Below are 23187 nucleotides of genomic sequence, written 5' to 3' on the forward strand. Positions count from 1 at the left end.
CGCCGCAGACGCCGCTTCACAAACACATTACGTATTTATAGGCATGCCACCGGGTCGGATTCGGGTAAGCGTTTTCAACCCGAAACCTATCGGGTCTGGTCGGGTTGACCTTCCAACCCGACCAGACCCAACAATACGTTAAGAATATATAAAAAAAAATGTGCGATAATACACATTGTTGGGGAATCTGAATGCGGTCATTTCATTATTTGTAAGTTGAAGAATTAAGATTGTTTATACCGTGAGATAATTTTTAGAATTTATTTATTTCGAAAAGACTTAGTGACAATAGCTTGTTCCAATTAGATAGCTAGTTTATCTTATGATTCTTATCAAACACCGAATTTAAGCAAGGTATCATTGAAAAATGTATATTATTGACACACTTAGGGTAATTATGCCACTTATGGTAAGGTTAATGCTAATTGACCTTGTAAGTACGACATTTTAGGAGTGTAGATATATATATATAGATATATGGGTGGGAGGGAGGTTGTGTGGGTGTGTATTTATGTGTATGTATGTATGTATATACATGCAGATGTATATAAATATATCATATATATTTCAAATTCCAAATATATTTATGAAATTTGAAATATTTTAGCCCACCCCCCCCCCCGTCTCAAAAACGGTCCGACGCCACTAGAGAACGCTGAAGTTGTCGTTCACCGTCGCTATGTTTCTGGCGCAATTCAGCCGTGGTGCAAACTGGACTCAATACCGACCAAATTTCTGCTGCCCATTTTTGGTTTATTGTATCGATATTACCAGAAGTCTATAAGAAATACCCTTCGGGGGGGGGGGGAGTATCCACCTCCTATAATTTTTCGGGGCATACTTTTATCACGTTAAAGATTCCGGGCGTGCACAATTTCCAGCGGCCTGAAAGATTCAAAAAGAATAATGCGTGTTCCCTATTAATCCGCAAGGTGCGCGACCAGGCGATCGACATTTACAAGGTCTTTAAAAATGCACGTGCGTATTTTCAATACGTTCTCGTAAGGTTATTTCTTTAGTTATTGTCGTAGACAGGATGTTTCGAATTTTTAAGATAGGCGATATAGAGAGTTACATACTTCCCTCCGAAGGGCTATTATTATAGACATCTGATATTAACCGTTACGTACGAGTTAGACGATAACTATGTTTCATTTTTTATAGAAAAAACACCAAGGAGTTTCACTTGAATCCCTTGACGACAAGCTGGAAAAAAACTCGCGTTTTCTGGAGTCATATGACTTATCACTTAGAAACGTGAGAAAGTCTCCACAAACATCTGCCCAACAATTACGCTTCAAGCAGTGCATGGTGGATTTGGTGGCCGTAGATGGCCTTCCGCTCCAGTTTACTGAAGGAATGGCGTTCAGAGCTTTTATCGCACCCTCGCTTTTGCTCCATTCAATGCAGCCCATACAGGAGAAAACATTCTCTCTTCCCTTGAAGGAATCCTTGAAAATCTCGGTGTCTCATCAACACAGGTAGTTTTTATATCAAAAATTGAAGGGAATATTACGCCTCGCGTTTTAGTTTTTATTTTTAACTATAAACTTTTCATAAAAGTAGGCTTAACCGTACGTCTTAATTTCGGAAGCCTTCCTCATGTAAAATAATAAGTTCGGTGGCCAATCAGGAGCCAGAATCTTTCTAGCAAAACTCGAAGGCAGGGCGTACTCTCTTCGGATTGTCGCGAGTTCAAATCAGGCTTTGACGCTTCACATATTTACATTTATTTTCTTAAAACGTTTTCAGAAAACTGAAATTTTAAACCTAAAAACTATATAATGTCCTTATTTTTAAAATAAATTGTATTTAAAAGAAATAATGTGTTTACATAATATATAACACTACTAATTGCAAAAAATGTGAAGCGTCGAAGCCGGCGACCATCTTATTTGGAAGAATTCTGCCTTCGAGCTATGCTGGAAAGATTCTCGCTCCTGATTGGCCGCCGTAATTAAGATATACGGTTAAGTCTACTTTTACGAGATGTTTTTAATTAAGTAAAAATTTAGTTTAATCAGAGTCAAAACCGACTCATTTCCTTTAAAGGGTTGCACCGGCTTTGAAGAAAAACCCCGAATAAGTTTAAGTAGATTTACCCATTTACGTTTTCGTATCAAACAATTATAAGATATAATTCGGATGGAGCACTTTTATCGTAACTTTCGAGATAAACTAGTGAAATTTCAACGCCGATGCTAACTCTAACGAAGTCAGGTAAGGGGTGTTATTTAACTTTTTTCTAATTGTCTATAAATAATTTAGATTGTCACCGTCTGTGCTGACAACGCCAGCAATCTCACCAAGGCCTTCAACCTTCAAGCTTTATACGCGGAACCGTGGGAAGATGATGATTCAGATGGTAGTGACAGCGACGAATTAGATGATGGTAATAATACGGACTGTGGTGCAGCGAGTGGTTCGAGCAACAACACCATTGTAATGTAGGTATTTTATTTTTTAGCATGGAACGACGACAGTTGGATTGTCGTACAAGAAACCATCGAAAGAGCAAAGTGGACCAGATTGTCTTGCGTTGCCCATACATTGCAGTTAGTTGTGGTTAACAATATACAAAATGACGTTTCGTGCAAATCAGTTGTCGACTACGTCAATGGCGTCATTATATTTTTTCGGAGGTCTACGAAATGGACGGAGATCTTAAAATCAAAATCAAATGGACTTGACCTAATATCTCCAGTGAAAACACGCTGGAATTCTTTGTACTTTGCAATGGAGCGTTTTTTAAAAGTAATGTTATCATAAGAAAGTAATTTCTTTAAGTTAGACCCCGATTTAGGGCAATTTTTATGTCGATTTTTTTTGTCGACGTTGCATGGTTCCTAATTTTAGAATTATCGCGAGGTCTCTGCGCGCGGCCGTTTTAAAACGCCGAAGGCCCAAACACACATACGGTTCGCAAGCGATTTCGACCATAGATATAAGAAATGTATATAAAGGTCTAGATAAATTTCGGGGCGTCTAAGCCTAACATAAAATACGGAATTGACACCTAGCAGACACCGAGGAAGGCACGTGACCAAGAGCGCGAGCTCTCTAAGCATTTTAGTACTAAGTGCTTGACCTTTCCGCAGGCCGTAGTCTTTAGACACCATTTGTTGGTGACTTTTGTATAATTTTTAAGCAGGAGACAATGGCTCTCGCGACGATAGCACGAGCTTTCTTACCGGTAGATAGCGCCTTATAAGGATAGCCTCAGAAATTACGCGTTTCTGCTAGCTGTCACCTCCATATTCACTCCCTTTGAAATATTTTATCTAGACCTTTATATACATTTCCTATCTCTATAGATTTCGCCTGCGAATTTCCACGCACGCGCTCATGCCACATGACTTCCGTTCTATTTAAGACACGCGACGCAATTTGCCAGCGAAATTTCGCGCGCGAAGGCTGTGTGCATCCGCCAGGATAGAATTTAAAAACTCGCACGCAACCGTAGAGCTCGTGGCTAGGCAACAGTATCCCAGAATGCTCTTTAATAGATCAAATTTCGCTTCATGTGGATTTGAAATTTAAAACTAAATTTGTCGTGGAAGAAATCAATGAATAGATTTAAATTTATTGCGCGCCGCCTTTCCATAGCAGGCAAAGATAAACAGTAGTAAAGGCTTTAACGTTGAGATTCCCCCCCCCCCCCCTCACCAAAGCGGTGTATCCTTCACCTTCTCCGGACGCTGCTAGGTTTTGGCGGCCGTTTGGGGAAGTGCGAAAAAAAATGAATACATTCGTTCTATGGCAGAGTCTTAACTTATAAAATTTATTATATGCATTTTACTTCACTGAAATCTATTTCTCTGCTAGCCCGGCATGAAGACTGCAATTTCAAATACCATCATGGAAGCCATTAATTCGGAAAAAAGTTCCTTGGCTACTCATGGCATCACATTTGCACCGTCTCCGGGAATGTTTACCAAAATCGGGGAGATCCGAAATTTGCTATCACCGCTGAAAGACGCTACCGACTGTTTGCAAGGGGATGGTCCACAAATTGCCATGGTGGTTATGAAGTTGTTAGAGGCTTTCGACAGCATTTACAGTAATACGACCACCAAATATGTAATGGTTGATCCAAGGCAAAAACTATTTATTTTTGAAGGTAATAATCAAGAAAAGAGGTAACTTGGCATAACTATTTGTCATATTGGCAACCGAAAAGTACTACACTCACTCGAAGGGGACAAATTGAATGCACTGTTGAAGATAGTTTCATGGAGAAATAGTAAAGGAGACCTAATAACGCAGCCGGGAACTTCGTGGTTACATTGTCGGATCGGGTGGCAATGAAATAAAATGGGGTAGATCCAAGGTTCGTAAAAATGCTAGCCGTACTATGGGGCAGATCGTGGTAAACTCTTTACACGTAAAGAAAGTTAAAGCCCAGTTCGCACTATATAATTAATTAGGCCAATTAATTGTAGTAAACATATTGTGAGCAAGAAAATTGTATAGTGTGATCACGAAAATTGTAACCATTGTTCCAACCTTTTGCTAATCACACCATATACAATTTTCTCGCTTACAAATAGTTTACCACAAAAAAGTGGCCCAATTTATTGTATAGTGTGAACTGGGCTTAAAAGTCTATCCACGTGCGACCCTCTTTCCTTTTATTGCCCATCTCTTCGACGAAGCGAACTGTCACCACGCAGTTCCTTTTCCATCCGCGTTATTACGTTTCTTCATGCTGGTCTTAATTTGGCGCTTGACGTCGTCGCCAAATAGATCTAATACTTTTCGGGAGCGAATTGTTTCGGAGTTGCGGTTGTTCTTAATGTTTTTAATGAATGCCTGAAAAATATATCTTATTTCCTTTCATAGACTGCTTCAGCAACCCTATATGGTCAAGTATGTACCCAGAGTTCAAAACCCCACGCAGGAAAGACGCTATAGAAACCTTGGAGACGTATGCTTCGGAGTTTTTCATTCCAACGAACCAGGACGACGCCACATTGGAAAAAGAAGCTTCAACCTCAAGTTACTTTTCACTTATGAAGAAAAAACAACCAAAATTAGAACCAGGTTCACTTAAAGACCTAATATGTCGCTATGTGGAAGAAGGAAAAACAAACCCAGATTTATCGTGCCCATTATTATACTGGAAAGAGAAACAATATACGTATCCAGCTCTCGCGGCGCTGGCCAAAAGACATTTGTCAGCTCCAGCAACTTCAGCTGGTTGTGAAAGAATGTTTTCCGTGGGTGGCTCCTTAAAACGACCGAAACGCGGAAGGCTAGGTGTTAATATAATTGAAGATTGCTTGCTATACCAAGAATATAGAAGGCCGCGCATACAGAAAATATTAAATAAATGTCAGCAAGAAGAGAAAACGGTTGAAACCGAAATGTAAATCTTAATAACACGTGACTTACACTATTTAAACAATAAATGTTATTGAGCATTCGATGCTTAGGTTCTTTTTATAGGGATATACATGGACACCACGATGTATTCCCGGTTGTGAAAACTGTAATTAAATATTAATATGTCTTGGAAGAAAAATAAATGGAAGGTAAATCTGTATCGGCGCACTTCTTCCCCAAAAACCCTTCAGTATATATGTAGGTGAGACGCTTTCCCGATTGTCCGTCGTTCAGCGTAGTCAATATTACCTAATATTGTGAACCGCAAGTTATAAACAGTGCCGGATTTAAGGGAGGAGGGCAGCCGTGGCTAAAGCCACCGCAAGAATGGCGCCCCACCATAGAAATTCCTAGGTAATATTTTCTAACGAATACCGAATGATATACTAAATTATATTAAAAAAATCTCAATTCTGACAACGAAAGAGCAGTTCTCGGAAGGGGAAAATTCGGAAATTGTAAAGGCTCGTGACGCTCGTCCTATGAAATTCGTACACAACCCTTCGTTAGCGTGTTTAAAGGCTAGCTGCGTTCTCCTTGTGTTTGTTGCTCCTAGGTTTCAGTCCCAACGAAGTTGTTATTACTACAGTATCTGCGTCAGAGGGAGCGTGAGTGACATTAATTTTAGCCTTTACCAATTCCGTAGTGAGTTTCTTTTACGAGTGCCTTTTTGTTGTTCAAGTTTGAGAGAAAATCACTTTGAGGTACTGAGCAAAACAGTTCTGGTTTAATAACTATATCTGGAATATTTATTGCTCTCTTTAGGTGTTCTTTCGACTTGGTACTGTTGTGTTCTAAATCATAGCCGTCAAATACTATTGTAATATTCGAATTATTTGATCCGTGGTGATATTTTAAGTAGTGAATGTACTGTTCTACAATATTGGAGTAAGTTGAAGGTCGGTGCCAAACAACTTTGTATAGTAAATGCCCACCATCAATCACAAAGATGTTATTAACACTCTGTATGACCGAATTAGTTGGAGTTTCAAGTTTATCTAGTTCCTTCAAAAGATTAGACTTGGTGGTTTTTCTCAAGTACGAATCAACAAAAATTGAGGGAGGGAATGAAGCCAGTTCGTATTTAAACATTCCTTTAAATCTTCTGTAGTTGTGTTAGTACAAATAATATGATTGAAAAGCTGTGAAGGGTTGATAGGGACCTTGCCCCCATCTTTTCCCACCAGGAGGCGCTTACGCTATTTTAACAAATGATATATCAAACGATGGCAAATGTGTTTCTGGACAACTTTGCTATAGGAGGTATTGGCCAATATAGTATCGCTCACGCAAGGATGTCAAAAAAAAAAACTAAAAATAGGGTAGATTTCAGTTATGTTACATATGTTCAATCTATGCCCACCAGGTGGCGCTCATGCTATGGTAACAAATGAGATATGACACGATAGACAATTATGGTCTGAACAACTTTGCCAAAGGAACTATAGGCCTATGTAGTATCGTTCACGCAAGAACGTCAAAAAACTATAAATAGACAAAATGGCGTCCATTTTTAGACATGTTCCCCTTCGCATAAAGTGGTATAATTTTTTTTTCATGATAAGGAGACCATTTAGAACCCAAAACCGTTGAGAGTTGCTTGTACCTATTTTTTTCCGGGTTCACTGGAAATTTATTTTATTTTGACTGTGCTACTGGGCTGGGAGCAGCCTGCCCTTCCCCAGGACATTCGTTTAAGGGAATATAACCTCGCGCTATTGGGTTGAGAACACCAATGGTTCTTTTTTCACCACTCTGCCTTCGTCTTCAGTTATTTTTGTTTGCCGTTTAGTGATTTTTCAAAGGGTCATTCATAAAGAACGCCTGATATGTTATATTCCCTTTAAGGAAGATAACCCATGTAGATCGCTCTCCCGTACCCGTTATTTCTGCTATAATTAGCTTATGGTGTTACTGGGTGATACAGGTTATGACCACCAGGGGGATATGGACGTTGGAAATTTAGGAGTATGAGGGGGAGAGATTATTACCTAAATAGTGCAGCTACAATAGACCTTTCTATAAAAGATTAAGCCTAATTATAGCTCGAAAGACATTTGGCTGAGAAATATAAAAGTACCGGTAACTTCTTAATATTGTTTTGTGAAATTGGCCGTGTGTGACGTCGAAAAAACAGTTTAGACGCGTACGAATCTTTTATAGAAAGGTCTATAAAGATGCAGTAGCGGCGCCAAGGGTGGGCTGAAGTGGGCTTTAGCACCCTGCATCTCTGAGAGGGGACACATATTTATAATTAAGACGAGTTTAATTAAAAAAAGATAAGAGTGTAATTTATATTTTAAGTTATATTTGAAAATTTTAAAATCTGTATAAGTTCTAAGATTCAAACGAAACGCCGACCTTATTTCCGGTTCATTTGATTCGCTTTGACGGAAACTCCCAAGTCAACCCAAAAGTCGAGACCAACGCGGTCTCGACTGTTGGGTCCATTCTTCAGGTCCATATTCTTTGGTAAACCTTACTAAAAGCGAGGGGAAATATCCCTTTTAGCGTATAATATTTCACGTGAGCGACCTTGAGAGTTTATCAAGGTTACTCGCGAGAATATCTAGAACCAGGTTTGTCTCGGTCTTCAATCGATGAGCGAAATAATTCGTAATCATTTTTATAGAATGTGAATGAGAACGAAATGTATTTTCATATCACCTCAGTAATAAAACTGTATTCTTTAAAAACTCTAATACTTCAAAAATTATTTCACCCTGAGAAAAATTATCTCCTTAAATAATCAGATACCTTCGAAATTAAATTTATCTCAAGCTTACAAAATTAGTTCATGCTTTGAAATCGAACTGTATCGATAAGACTGTAAAAAACAATCATTCCTAAGACCATTGAAAAGTTTACCTCGGAAATCTTTCCCGTAACGATAAAGCGCTAGAAATCATGTTAGAAACATTTTTCGTAAAAAAAATCTTTTCGGTTTATTTTTTTAATTTGTCGCTACAGAATGAGAGGTACCTAGGTTTTGAAGTGAATTATAGTAAAAACCATAGTTTCACCCTTCGATATCGGTTCAGGGTTCAAAAAACAAAATTTTTTATATGATAATATCAAAGTATTAGAGTCATTCAGAAATGTACACTGATATAATTTAAACGGCCTCTGCTCATAGTTGGTTTTAGAGGTTTGTGAAGATTAAATTGTGCCGTAATAAAGTTTGATGATGTTATGTTAAACTGTTCAGTGAAAGAGTGATTGGATACCATATGAGTGAACAACGCCCATCTATGCATGGAGGTGTACATTATACCCGAGTTTGAACAAAATCGGTGATTATCACCTAGGGTCGTCTCCTTGTAAGAGTATCAATTGGAAAGACCCCAACTCTTGGAATGTCTATGATTCTCATATGGGCTTGGTTTACAGAGGTGAATTCGCTCGCAACGCGCTAAGCTAGATCGGGCTCCTAGTCAACATTAAGCCTTGGCTCGAAATTCGAATTGAAATTCACTTACCTTTTTTCTCTTTTTCTAACCATCTAAATACGCGATTTTTATCGAAATTAAACAAGTTTCGTGATAGAACACGATAAATTATTAATTATCTTTAGTGTGATAAGTAAGTCCTAAATTAATTTTCCTGTAACTTTGTTTTCCGAATGAGTATCCTCCATTTGCGCATCGTTTTTAAGCAACGGTTGATTGCCAATCAAAAAATGCGTTACGTATTACATTCGACGTAGTTTATGCCCCAACCGTTTCTCAAGCCATTTCCCCCCCACAATGCCAATATATCCTTAGGCATTCCGAGTGTAATCATATATATATTCCGGCTATTAATAATAAAAGAAACATATATTAAATTGCGACCGTAACTTTAAAATGAAGAATAATTTAGGTTTCACTCAGAAATAGATTGGATGCCACTCTATGGGGCAAAATCAAAACCACTATTTGTTTAAAGCGATTTATAGTTCGTTCTTCAAGTCTTGAAGTGCGCCTCTGTAGTAAAGATAAGGAGAAGCAACACAGCCTTTGAGCTACGTAAGCGCCATCTATCATTCTTGCGGGTAAACTCTCTACCCCCTTTTAGCTCCCCCCAACGACGCCAAAGTGGGCAGTGGGATTACTCGATAAATAATAGGCCTTTCCATAAAATAAGCTACGATTGCTGAAGTTGTTTTTATGTAGCTTATTCGTCACGAAATACGTAAACGTTCAGTTCAGTTTATACTTAAAAACAGAGTGCCTCGTCGAATTTACCCTGATGTCCAGGGCTTTTCGTAGTAAAACGTCATTGATACGTCACCCGTGACGCAGCAGCAACATCAAAACAAATAAGGCCAATGGTACTTTATAGAAAGGCCTATTCCGGTTGGTTACCAGAATCTGATTGGTCTAGCCAAAGGAGCCCACTGCAACTACGTCTACCAAGTTGGACCACGACAGCAAAAAATCCTCGTTAGGGTTACCGCAATTTTTGAACGTCGTTAATGAAAACCAGCTTATAACAATAAAAGTTGGTTCAAATTATAACGGAAACGTCACGACGCCCAACGAAGAATTTGAAACGACATAGGCCTTAGAAATAGTAGTTTGCACCTACTAGCTCTGTGAATTAATAAATTCTAGTGATTTGTGAGATCGGTTTCATTGAAGCGTCTATTCGTAGCTTACTCTTGGGTGTGGCTTGTGTTCGTTGCCATGGTAACGCGTATTGCTCAGCCATGATTTTAAGACGCCCATGGTGGTCACGTGGTTATTACGCAGGATCGTATGCAGAGCCCCCAGAGATCCTATAAAATCTTACGTTTTCAAAAAGGTCCTATAACATATCCTATATTTTTAGCAAAATCCCCAAAAAGTCCTATAAAATCCTATAATATTGAAAAATAGTCTTATAAAGTCCTATATTTTTAGAAATATAATCCTATTTTTCCTGTTAAAAAGTTGAAGATTTGAGTGGGGGCCCTGCGTGTGGCATTTTGCCTCGTGATTTGTGACTTCAAAAATTAATGTCATGGCAGTCGTTTCAAGGAGGAGCTTAGTTGTGACGTTTGCCTACGAGGCTATTTGAAAGCACCCAATTGGTTGTAAATTTTATTAAGTGCAGACGGTCAAGAAATAGCGCCATCTGGTGATTGCATTAGCGGTGCTTACAAGAATACGGTTGAGTTGCCTCTCCTTACACATTCCTCCGTGGTATGACCTCTAACTATTAAGAGCGAATAGCTAAATATTTAAATTACACCTTTAGGAGACATTAGTTTTGTCTTTTGAAGTTTACTGGCGGAAAAGGGTCAATGAGCGTTGTCATGGCAATGACTTCGTCATTAAGAATAACATCAGATGTATATATATACTATTATGAAATAAGTATGCATCTTACTACACCCCTAATGTTACTAACTTGAAACATCATTCTTTTCAAGTTCTCGTTACCTTTTTAAAATTAAAAGTATGCCGTCGCCACCTGTTGCTGCTCAATGGAATTAAAATCGGTTCAATATTCGCAAAACTAGCCATCTGAGCTTAGGTATTTCTTATTGTTTTATATTTTAGAGTAATCTTTAATTGATTACGAATTTATATTGAAATAATTTCTTAAGTATTACTGTTTCTTCCATTGCTATTTGTGATTTCAACGTTAGTTTATTCATAATAGTTCAAACGAGCCTAAGAAAACAAGCAGTATTCTTCAAAGTGACCTGCTAGTATTTTTTGCTAAAGCAGGGTACACGAAGAAGAAATATTAAACAAAAATTACAGTTTTATAGGATTTTTACCCTTGTTGTAGTATTGTCCAAACACGATGTTTCCGTCGTGCAGACTGTTTTATCAACTAGCCTTATCAGTTTAGATAAAGTGCCATAGTGTCCAACCAGAGAGGTTCATAGACTGCTCGATTGTCTTCTGCTAATCCGGCATTTTATGTTTAATAAAAGCCATTTGTCTGCTTAGCATTGGAAAATCCTTTTCGCGTTGGCCGCTGAGTGGTTGTACTTAAACTGAAAAAGTGCTTTATCCGTCATAACCACGCGTTAAACCCTGTTCGCGTGTTCAGATGCACTAATTGCGTTGCAGCCAATATTTTAGCGACCTGTTTTGATCTCAGAATGACTAAAATTACACGACCGTTAAACCCTAATAAGTAACTAATTATTTATACATGGCACTCACAAAATCGAGTTACGAAGATTCTAGTTGTAAACTCAATACGGCAGCGTTGGTTTGGAAAGCAAGTTCTGACAGATAAAGCATTTTCTTGGTATTTTGAGTTTGAGATAAACCAGGGTACACGAAAACTAAAAACGTGATTGGACGATACTACAACATATTTAAAACGTCCTTATTTATTACCACTTCATTAAAACAAAAATACCTTTTTGAACTAAGGTGGTGCCTTGGGTATTAGTCTAGCTGGTTATTATTTATTTATTTAACTACTTCGAATAAACTAGCATTGAATAATTGAAACCGTGGCAAGAAACAAGTGAATTTGCGAGTCTTAACTGTTCATCGTCGTACCGTAATAGGGACTAGGCAGCGTGACGTAGAGAATACGTCACCCATGTTTTTTGCAATTGGAATAAAAAGCATACCAACATGGCGGCCATAGCCAAAGGTACGGCGTGCCGTCATCCTGCCAAGTGCCTATTCGGTTCATTCTCGCTCAGTTTCACACCATTACACTCGAGAATGGACATGTTTCACTTTTAAAGCCTCAATAGGGATACCTCTCTCTTAAATCGTATTATATGCCTCTGATACCACGTAAGTCAAGGTTATAAATCCTGTCAAAATACGCTTATAAAACCGGCAAACTGTAAAAATAAGTACTCTTTATCTTAAGTATATATACAAAAGCTTTGCTAACATTTTGGGGTCCCCGAAGAAGAATAACTGGACGTAAAAGGCTGAAAACGCGGTAGAAATACCAGCCCATTAATATAAATCATGGACGCGGAAAAGAAAACTAGATGGCGCTAGGTACTTACCCCCTTTTCTTCCTTGCCCGGCTGCAAACCAGACGCGGCCATGTAAGTGCTAGCTATCGTCTTGATCTTCTCGATGCCGCTGAATTTCGGTTTCAACAGGAGCTGCGCGCCATCCATCGGGGAATATGCAGAAATGGAGACGAGAGCAAATAAAAGAAAAGTTCAGTTAAAGGACAGTTCTGGTAAATGCGGGTACGCGAAGATGCCAAAAACCGTTTTCCGGACCAGATAAGTGAGACGCATTTAGGTGCTCCGTCATGGCGTTTAGGAAAGCTGATACGATGGCGGCTTTCTTATCTGCCTTTTGGATGGCTTTTTCGTTTGTTTGAAAAGTGTTATGTCGATTTGAAATTGTTAAGGCGTATTTTTAGGGGAGACGATTCTGTTTCGCCCAAAGGCGCGCGACTGAGTGCATAAAGTTTTCACTTCTTACGACCCCCCTACCCCGAAAAAGTAAACTCAAATATAATAAAATTAAATTGAGATTTCTACCTTCTAAATTGACGAGTTAAATTAGAGTCTTTTGTATTGCCCTGTTAAGTTTGGTGTTTCTGTCCTAATAACGGGAAACTATAGAGGTATACAATGGACGCTTCAATAAAAGATACTCGGTTTCTACTCCCCTCTCCAAATTCATCTGTGAAGGAGCTATTTCCGGTCGGTCGGTTAAACGGTTAGAATGGCTAGCCAAAAAGTCATATTTAAACCAATTGGAGACGCGTTTTTGCCCTCATGAGAATTTTGCGTCAGATAAGAAACGCGTCGGCTCACGTGTATAAGGAACATACTAATGTTAATTTTCGATAATATATTTTAAGGTAAAATATATAATGTTACTAAAACTAAGTATAAGAAGATAATATTGTTATTATTATCATCCTCTTATGGTATAAATAATTAAAATTATATGTAATATTTTTATATTACCGGGCAATTTTAAAGCTTCTCATGGAGGCAGAGTTAATTCATTTCGTATAAAATTATCTTTTGGAAAAAGATGAAAACTCATTCATTTAGAACTAAACATATTACTTTTGCAGTATGCAACAAGTGTTTCCTTTTAACCAGGTAACGTTTTTGGCATGTTAAGGCTTAGCAAAAAACCGATGTTACGTTCGAGAAAGTTTCCAGCTTTCTAATATTTCAACAAGTACTATATAAATAATAACTTATGAGTCCTGGCTGTCGGAAATATTACTTCTTGGCAATTTCTGGGAAGATGTTTTACTTAAGCGCCTATTGGAATGTCAAAGGTTCCATTGGGACGGTGATGCGAAAGCGCGTCGAGAAAAAGGCGGGGCTTAACTACGTCAAGTGTAAGACGTAACACGACGTTTCAAATTCATTGGCTCGAGGTTTGACGCGAAAAGAATGCGTCGTCATGGTAACAAATAGGATATCTTCCCGCGCAAAAAAGGCTTTTAAAACAATGGATTTAAAAACTTCAATTTGTTATCGTACTTAATATTTTAAAGTAATTATAATGTTCTTCGCGAAAGAAGTGTAGTTATACCTAATTTCAGGTATTTGTATGGTTATAAAAGAGATAATCAGGTAAGCTAATAATATAATAACCATGACTAGGCTTAATGACGAGTTTTCGTCGAATGAGGGTAGCGAGGCGCCAGAGTTTTTCTCGTGAGCTTTCCCGCTTTAAGACACGCCCGTTTCTACGAGCTTCATCACGGCCGTAAAAATCTTCCTTAGACATTCCAAGTGTATACCTATATAGTTTCGTGCTAATAATGCTAGTATTAAATTTTATTTTTCAAACAGAGATGAAAGTATCGAAATAAATCAGTGTCACGGGTCTTTAACGTTAGGAGGTTGGAGTACAGGTGCGTTCGGCTCTCCATCATCTTTAATCATTACTGAACACAACAGCCACAAGGTAATCCAATTCGTGAAAGCATAAGTGTATAATATTATTACATAAGTGTGACACTTCCAATTCTTCACATGCAAAAGTTTTCCTGAGAGCTAGTCACAAGACAGACTGCATTAGCAGCGTTACGGGCTTCGTCACCGTTTTTGGTCCGCTTTCTAACGCGTCACACGTAGCCTTTGACAGCGCCTCGCTAGGGGGATATTTTGTTTTTCTGCTGACGTCACTCCGTTACTAGATCTTAGTAAAATAATCCTCAAAGTGACAAACTTATGGAACAATATTATAGACTTATGGTGAAAGTAAGAGTAGCCATAATTCCAAATAAGTAATTTCTCATAGTATCCTTTTATGCCTAAAAATATATATTAACGATAATATTTATTCTTGAAAATAAATTAATTAAATAAAATTAATTTCATTATTAATAGACTCATAACGTGTAGGCGATTCTACGAGCTTCAATTTATCAACACTAGATGGCACTGTGGGTAATCAAGAGCAAAACACCTAAGCACTGCCTCCGTTATGTAAAGGGACCCCTAAACCTAAATTACACCATTGGGGCGCGGGTTATTATTTTTATATCATGCCCGTCATACAGACGTACTAAATACGAGGTTTTCGGTAATGGATTTTTTGGTGAAGAAAATTACGTTTCGATATTTTTAAGAAATAAGGTACCACATAATTACTGAAATTAATTTTGATTGGATAAAGCGTTTATATTTCAAGTTTAGAACAGAGTTTAAAAATATACGCTTTCCTTTATCACATTTTAAGTCCAATTTAAAGTTAAACGTTTAGTCAAGGCTAAAGCTAGTTTCGTCAGGTATCCCACATTACAGCTAAAAAATTAGCTTTTCCCTAATTTTATAGTTAGAACCAGTACTAGCATATTTCCAGAGGCGAAAATGAAGTGTTTTCGGTCAAAATCAGATTTATATTGATTACCATGTTTCTCCTAGTAGATTATTTGGATCTATTTCGATAAAAAAAATCTATCCAATAATATTGAGCTGACTACTGCTTCTTGAGAGAATTACACGGAGAAGGAAAATACAGTCTTTATCTATTTATTTACTTCCAAACCTTTAGCTTTTCTTAGGAAAAAACCCAATATAAACTATCGAAGAAGGTTGAGGTAAAGTGGAACTCGCACCGAACCCAGTTTGTGAATCGTATTGGACGAAACTCTTTAGCTACTTAGTAAAAATTGGAAGGGAACTAGCTCGTTTCTGTATACAGAGGCTGTACGCCCCCGAGCGACGAACTTTTCCAAAGAACTTATCCCGAACATAGCCATGTATATCGTGAAAATTAGAAAAAGTAGCGAGAAAATCTGCCGTTTTTTCCCCTTTCCCCAGCGGTCTGCGCCGGTACGTTTCTTCCCCCGCAACGCCCTCTGGCGAAATCTCTGGAAAAGGTTTATTCGAATTGCTCCGTTTTATTATCGGGCTTCACGATCCCCGAATGAAACCACAGAAAATACAGAAAAGGAATTGCAACTCGGCTGTTTTATATTTCTGGTAACTAAGGGCCGGAAATTATATATGTATACACTTTGAATGAATAAGGCTGGAGAAGTGGGCCAGGCTTAAACTACGTCTAAGAAGCACACTCTCTCTGAAAATGTATTTAAAAAAACATGATTAGTTCTCACACTGAAGATATGATAGAATTTATCAGGTAACTTCTTATCGAGACGAGGCTTAATGTGAACTAGGAGACTAGTCTAACGAAATCTCGGTTCTAAACCACTCCCGTGTCTATGAGACATTCCAAGTGTATGTACATATAGCTTCCTGTTTCGGTAATATTATGACTTAAGCCTCGTATATTGCAATATATTAACCGGAAGTAGCCAAATTTTAAAGCTCAGAGTTTCAATTCCTCTTTTACATTTCCTTTCATAAAACCAAGAATTTATTTATACTTTGGGAGAATCACTAGTTGAGAAGATCCTGGTTTAGGTGTCCCCCGGACGCGAGAGGGGTAATCCCATCTCTAATGCTGTGCGCGCTACCTGGTGACATTTGCAGAAACTTTGTCCATATCTTATGAAATTTCAAATATTAAATATAAATTTGTTTCAATTTGCGGCCATAAATGATTACAACCCAACCTTTATTTTAACATTAGATCGTTATTTTCTATTAGAATGTTTTTCGTTTTTGTCCAGGTAATAAAGTGTGAAACGCCAGCTGTTATCAGTAAAAGGAAATGTATAATAACAGACGTTTCTAAAACATCTTTTACGAGAAAGATATCGTCGTTTCTGAAGAAACTTCAATCGTCTCTGCTTTCGCAAAACTGCCGTAGATGGCGCTGCAATAAAGTACCATCTACTATATAAAAAAACCGAACTGCTTTTTAAGTAATTTACTTTTCACTCATTTTTATAAAATTTAAATCGTATCTGCTTTCAAGAAACCGCCAAAGATGGCACCTTAATATACGAATAAAGTGTCGCCATCTACTATCAAAACTGAAATGTGTAGTGCGTTATTTCCCTATCGTCCGTTTCTACCAAAAATAAATATAATCTTTAGAAAAAACGCCATAGATGGCGCCTTAATATACGAATAAAGTGTCGCCATCTATTATCAAAAACCGAAATGCTTAGTATGTATATCCTATTCTTCCGTTTCTACCAAACATAAATATAATCTTAGAAAAACTGCTATAGATGGCACCATGTTATATTCTATAGTGACGTATTCATCTCCAATAACTTGACACACTTCAGGCCGATTTAGATTTTAACCTAGAGCGGAATAAATTTTTTTGTAAAGTATTTCCATAAGGGCGATCTAAATACGTTATGTAAATCTTCACTGTAAATTATTTTAATTTTAAACCCGGCCTGAATAAATCTATTTCTATCTGCAAATGATAAAAATCTGATGAGTTTTTCGGGGTGGGCAACATGACCCGAGGTACTTAAGGTAGAGGGTCGTTATTGAATTGTGGCTTCCAAATTACATCATACAGTGGGGCTGAAAACCCCGCTTATGAGGGGTAATATTATAGGATTAGTCTACGGCAGAGTGAGCCGAAAATTTCGACGGCGATGCAGCGGAACTAGCGAGGCTAAAATGGGTGAAGTGAAGCGACCCTTTTTGCTACGTTACTGAGCGCGATACGCCATCTATCGGCAGCCTTCGTAATCACCGCCAACGCCACTAGAGTTAGCCGATAAGGGCAGTCGGGGATGGAGACTCAATCGTACGCTGTCAATTGAGATTGGCTATGGACGACCAAATGTGTAGAGGGACTATACATTGAGTTGGGAATAAATAGAGGTACAACTAAATCTGGCTGGCGCGGGACCAATTTCTTTCAATATGGAAACTTTATCAACTTTATCGTTCCACCGTGGCGGCATCTGTCTCTGGTGGTGGCCACTATATGGCAATTGAATATTTGAGCGAATCTGACGCGAAATTGATATGTATGATTTCTCGAAACAAACAAACCTTTGAAAATGTTTAAAAATAATTTTAATCTGTCAACACGATCCTTTTTAACACAAGTTACGGTGAGTTAGCTAATAATTATTTATTTTTAGTCATATATCTTTACAAAATATAGATGGCACTACCGCCTAATTATTAAGATGAATTTCGTACAGTCTTCTCAGAACAGGTCCCGCGTAACCATGGCAACCGAAATTGTAATTGTAATTCTAGCAGTATTATTCCCAATTCAATGGGACTATATGACTTAGAACTAGGAAAGTTTGCACCGCTATTTTCATTGTGAGCGCTTTTGTTATTATGAGCAAAATTGAGCGGCAAAATGTTTTTTAAAACGAAAAGAGAGGAGCACTTATTGTACCGGTCAGATATTGGCACAAATCAGTGGAAATCGAAAAAAGTGCTCTTAAAAATAGTGTTTTCGGCGTTTTCACGAATCGTGGTTATTTACATATAGATTTAAAAATTTAAGTGGCTAAATTTCATGCAGCTTTGTTTAAATATATGAAACTGCAGTATTTTGAACAAAAAGGAGCTTGATTGAAAATGAACAAAGTAAACAACAACGCACTCAGTGATGAGCACCGAGCGCTTTTGTTATTATGAGCAAAATTGAGCGGCAAAATGTTTTTCTAAAAGAGGGTGAAACGAAAATGAGAGGAGCTCCGATTTCAGAGCTCAAAAAAAAGCGAAAAGAGAGGAGCGCCAATTTTACCGCGTGAGCGGATATTAGACTAGCGAGTGTCAGCGGTGAGTGAGTTGAGTGACTCTTGGACAAAAAGGCCCAACACTGTTTGGGGGTGGGGGCACATCATTAAAAAAAAAGAAAAAAATATTTGTACGTTCAACCATACGTTCCGCGCGGGAAAGTTCCCGTGTGCTCCCCCCTGGCTACGCCACTGTTTAATTATTTTTGAACAAACGTGGCGGCGCAAGAGTCGACTATGGTACGGTTAAGGTAGCGCACAGGTTAAGCGCGTAAAGTAGGTCTTTCGATTTTTAATTAACGAAATTCATGTTTTGCCGCTAGGAGCGCTTTGAAGAAAATTCGGCTAAAAATTTAACATAATAAATCATAAGTATACCATAAAAAGTAATTTTTAATGAAACCATGTTCCCGAGATATTACGTAAATTACGTCATCAACTTTATTTTCAAAACAGAAAAAAATGTTATAGTTAAGCTCGCGAATCGCGATCGCGTGATTTGGTTTCCATGGTTACTTTTTCAATAGCGCAAGGAATATTAGGATTTTACATTTACGGTCCACTAATTGTATGTTCTGTGTGAAACAAGGTCTCATGGAAAATGTATATTCTGTACGGAGCCATACTTACAATTGATTACGTTACATATGTGAGGACTATTTAGATTTGGAAGTACGTGAATGGAAGATTTAAATCGACCGTGTCGATAAACGAAAACGGCGCGTTCCTCTCGAGAATGTTTGGTCCATGGATTGACCGCAAATAATAGTCTGGAGTCCAACAAGAATTGTTTTGTAACGGTTCCGCACGTGCGCTGGTTATTGGCGCTTACGCCTCGCGCGCCCTCTGTGTATTACTGCGGAGTATATTATCCGTATTCTGGCGCGTGCTTTTATTTGTATTTTTACGGCGAGGACACGATTCCCATCGTGGCGCCATCTACATTACGATTCTCTCTTTTCTCTGCCCACTACATTTCCATATTCGTCCCATTTCCTTAAAGTTTTTGTTTTGACAACGTGCGTTTAAAAACGTCGTAACTTGAAAACAAAACGTTTTGAGAAAATCAAACTTGAATCTTTGAAGCTTTTTTCACAATTCATTAATACCGAACATATTTATAAAAGAAACGTTTTAACATTAAAAGTAAGTAATAAAAAATCTCCAATCTCTTAAGAAATCAAAATATTCCAAGTTATATTCGAAAAAGGACCACGTTTTACATTTTCGCTTAGGAATTTTAGGTAAATAATTATCGTATCTTGGAGTTACTATAAAACTAATCTAATTTTTTCAGACGAATATTATCGTCACTTAAAGTTTTTTAAAAATTATTCAAATTTTCCCAAAATACATAATATCGTAATTTCAAGTTACTTTAAAACTAACCTACTTTTCCCAGACGAATAATATGAAATTAATCTAATTTTCCCAAACACATAATATCGTAACTTTAAGTGACTATAAAATTATTCTACTTTTTCCAAACCAATAACATTGTAACTTGAAGTTACTATAAAATTAATCTACTTTGCTAAAACAAATAATATGCTAATTTCAAAAATTTTAAGACAATATTTATAAAAATAATTTACTCTATGTTTACCCTCTCAAAGCGATTGTTAAAATCGTCTGATTTCTAACGTAATTAGCGCCAGTAACTCCTAACTTTTGTCAGTAAATTCTGGGAAAGATCGAGTTACGACGTTATTAAACTCAGGTAACAAAGTGTTTATTCCCAAAATTCCGACATTTAATAAAATAGTTACATATTGCGAACATAATTGTTATTCAATATTAACTTAGTTGAACTTCGGAAACTTCTCTTTAATTACCGTATTCTAAGAAAGTTTCGTAATTAATATTAGTTTCTGCCATAACATAGAGGAAATTCGGAAATATTAATTAAAACTGACCATGGAGGAAATAGAAGGAGTGGTACTGTAAGACAATTTTTACACGGCATCTTGACGCCGGCGATACAATGGGGACTGACAAAAAAGAGATCGACACCAGATCTCTTTTCAACCTGCTGACACGCTCTAATTGAAGTCCGCGTGCAAAGTGCACGCGTCGAAATTGGCATAAGGCAGTTGGATTTGAGGCCTCTACAGATATTCACCCTAAAAAAGCAAACAAACGCGCTCCAAGCGACAAAAAAACTTAATTTCGTTGAACCAGCGATCGAACGTCCTATTTTATACTCCCTTTAAAAGAAATATCAAAATTTTATTTTTCTGCCACACGAGGCGCTGACGCATACTTTTTAAGACGGTTGTAGATTCTTGTAAGCCATACGGCTTCCGCGACAACTCCTCTTTCCGCCTATAAATTATAACAAAAGCTACATTTTGCGGTATAGTTGGATACCTGACGAAAAAAATAAAAACCTTAAACCTTACTAAGCGATTCATTTTAAATTGGTAAACGATTTTTCAAACTTGAAATCTAAACCATTAAGGATATAAGTAGGGGCAATTTAGCCAGTTTCTTGAAAGACGGCTGACAACACTGCTAGTACAATTTTATCTGCAAGATGGCGATAGTGCTTTTCCATTGGTTAAAAAATTACCTTTTTATATATCGAAGGCTTAGTTGCGTCTCCTTATCTCCTCCATGCCTAAACTCTCATGATATTAAAATGAACGCCAAAAATTTTAAGAAATATTAATTTCTTTGCAAACACGAAAAGAAAGATTTTCCACCATTACGCCCTTGTCAAAACTAATCGTTACTCGTTAGTACGTCTGCAGGAAAATTGGATTTTTCTGGTAACGTGGGATACCAGACGAAATGAAACTAGCTTTAGCCTTGACTAAACCATTATTTTTAAATCAAATTTAAAATGTGATAAGGAAACTGGCAATTTTTTAAATGATCTAAACACATTTCCAAAGTTGAAATTTAAACTCTAATTTAAACTTTAATTAAATTAACAGAAGTAATTGTACGTTTATTTATTTAATAAAAATTGTAATAATTTTCGCGAATGTAGGAAACTACTACCAGGATGGAAATATAGGAATGGCAACTTAATAGAAAAAGGGGGAGACTAGGCCACTTGTTATTCAGTTCTGGTACTACAAAATCATATACAATAATTGTAATTTTTTGATTGGACGCAGTTTTACCAGATTGTGGGAAATTTTCCATATTGTGGGAATTTTTGGAGTCCATTTTGACTCGGTGGGGAAAAGATATTTTTTTCCAAAAACGTTGATTTTGTGGGAATTTTCATGTCTGCGGGTATTTTTCCTGTGTTTTTTAATTTGACTATCAATAGAAAGCTCGAAATTACCTAGAGCAGTGTATTTTCGCGAATCTTGGGTTTTATAAATAATATAAAAGAGGTGCCTCCTAAGACTACAATCAATGCATAGGCCTAACATCCAAAATGTTTAAAAATTGTCATTTCAATAAAATATAATTTAAAAAAGTTAATTTTAAAATTATGGCAGGTTTTCCGTTGAGTTTTCGTTGGGGGTGGGGCTAAATAGAGGTGTCGGAATTTGTGGGAAATTTACTACCCAGCAATGGGAATTTCAACTTTCAAACATTGGCAACGCTGATTGGACGGAGACAGATTTAGGGTTTAAAATGGCGGACTCCATAACCACGACGAAATTGAATACGCAAAGGTTCGCGGTTCATTCTTCCGAAAATTCTAGAATTGATAATCCCCAATTATCCTTTTTTCTCTTTCCTAAAGATTTACAAAGGTAATTATGGCCAACACAATTTATCCAACTGAAAACACTAAGCCTTTGCCACTTTAGATGCCAAAAATGGAAAGAGATGGGCACACCTCTTTAAAAACCACTCACACTCACTCATGGATAGCCGGGTAAATTTTATATCACACTCAATCAGCTCACTTTGTAAGTAATAAATAAAAATTGCTCATTCACTCATCTCACTTTCTAAGTATAATAATTAAGCTCACTCCTTTACTCGCTTTGATTTTAAGCCTTTAAGGTATACCCACTCATTAAAATTTAAAAAACAGTAATTGCTCATTATACTCATTACATTTACATTTGAAATTAACATATACTAAATGAAAAATAACAAATATCAAATCAATATTTTTAATCACAGACCTGACTTAAAAAGTAAAATAAACAAATTCACTATTGATAAGGAACTTTATCCAAAACTTAATAGGAACTTTTTACTATTTTCCCAAGTTTATAGGAACATATTTTCTTAAAGGACAACTACATAGTTGTTCGGTTTACTCAGTCTTCCCCCTGGAAGTCGGCTGACTGCCCGGCACATGCGTTGTGCAAGAAACCAAATTTCAGTGAAATGACAGAGTAAACCGATCAACTATGTAGTTTGCCTTTAAGACTCTCACTTACAAAGGAGACAGCCCGAGGTGGTTATCACCGATTTTGTTGAAACTCGGGGGTTCGGTAGACCTTATGGTAGTATGAAAATTGCCAAAGGGAAAAGTTGCAATGGGCTTTAGTTTTGCTACGGCAACCCAAAATGTTTTTGATCTCTCAAAACAAAAATCTCCGTATAAAAAAGCATAGGATTTTCTCGGTTTCACAGGGTTACTTACTTACTAAAAAAATTGAAAAAATTAAATTTTCAAAATATACCCAAAAAGATGATTTTGACCTATTTTGGGTAAAATTGATCAACGATTTTGGCGAAAATTGATCAGTTTTGGTTAAATTTTAACAAAATTTGGGTAACCGAGAAAATCCCATGCTTTTTTAAATGGAGAGGTCAAAAACATTTTGGGTTCAGCCCATTGAATTG

General features: G+C 37.2%; 2 protein-coding genes across 6 annotated transcripts in view; one reads left to right on the forward strand and one right to left on the reverse strand.

Annotated features, from left to right (window-relative positions):
- Nucleotides 1-23187, reverse strand: part of Ac76E (adenylate cyclase type 2 Ac76E) — a 266968-nt gene that overhangs the window by 23537 nt on the left and 220244 nt on the right. For all 5 annotated transcript variants that reach the window (XM_090169106.1, XM_090169108.1, XM_090169107.1 and 2 more), the window contains one exon: nucleotides 12347-12448. In XM_090169106.1, the coding sequence (XP_090025232.1) occupies nucleotides 12347-12448 (102 nt within the window). The remainder of the gene's footprint in view (nucleotides 1-12346; nucleotides 12449-23187) is intronic.
- LOC149954488 (uncharacterized) lies at nucleotides 3832-5436 on the forward strand. The gene is made up of 2 exons (XM_090169119.1): nucleotides 3832-4120; nucleotides 4843-5436. The coding sequence occupies exons 1-2, from the start codon at nucleotides 3832-3834 to the stop codon at nucleotides 5370-5372; spliced, it is 819 nt and encodes a 272-aa protein (XP_090025245.1). The 3' UTR covers nucleotides 5373-5436.

The sequence above is a fragment of the Leiobunum rupestre genome, chromosome 3, assembly GCF_980474605.1.
Source record: "Leiobunum rupestre chromosome 3, qqLeiRupe1.1.hap1, whole genome shotgun sequence".
In the NCBI taxonomy this organism is placed as follows: domain Eukaryota; kingdom Metazoa; phylum Arthropoda; class Arachnida; order Opiliones; family Sclerosomatidae; genus Leiobunum; species Leiobunum rupestre.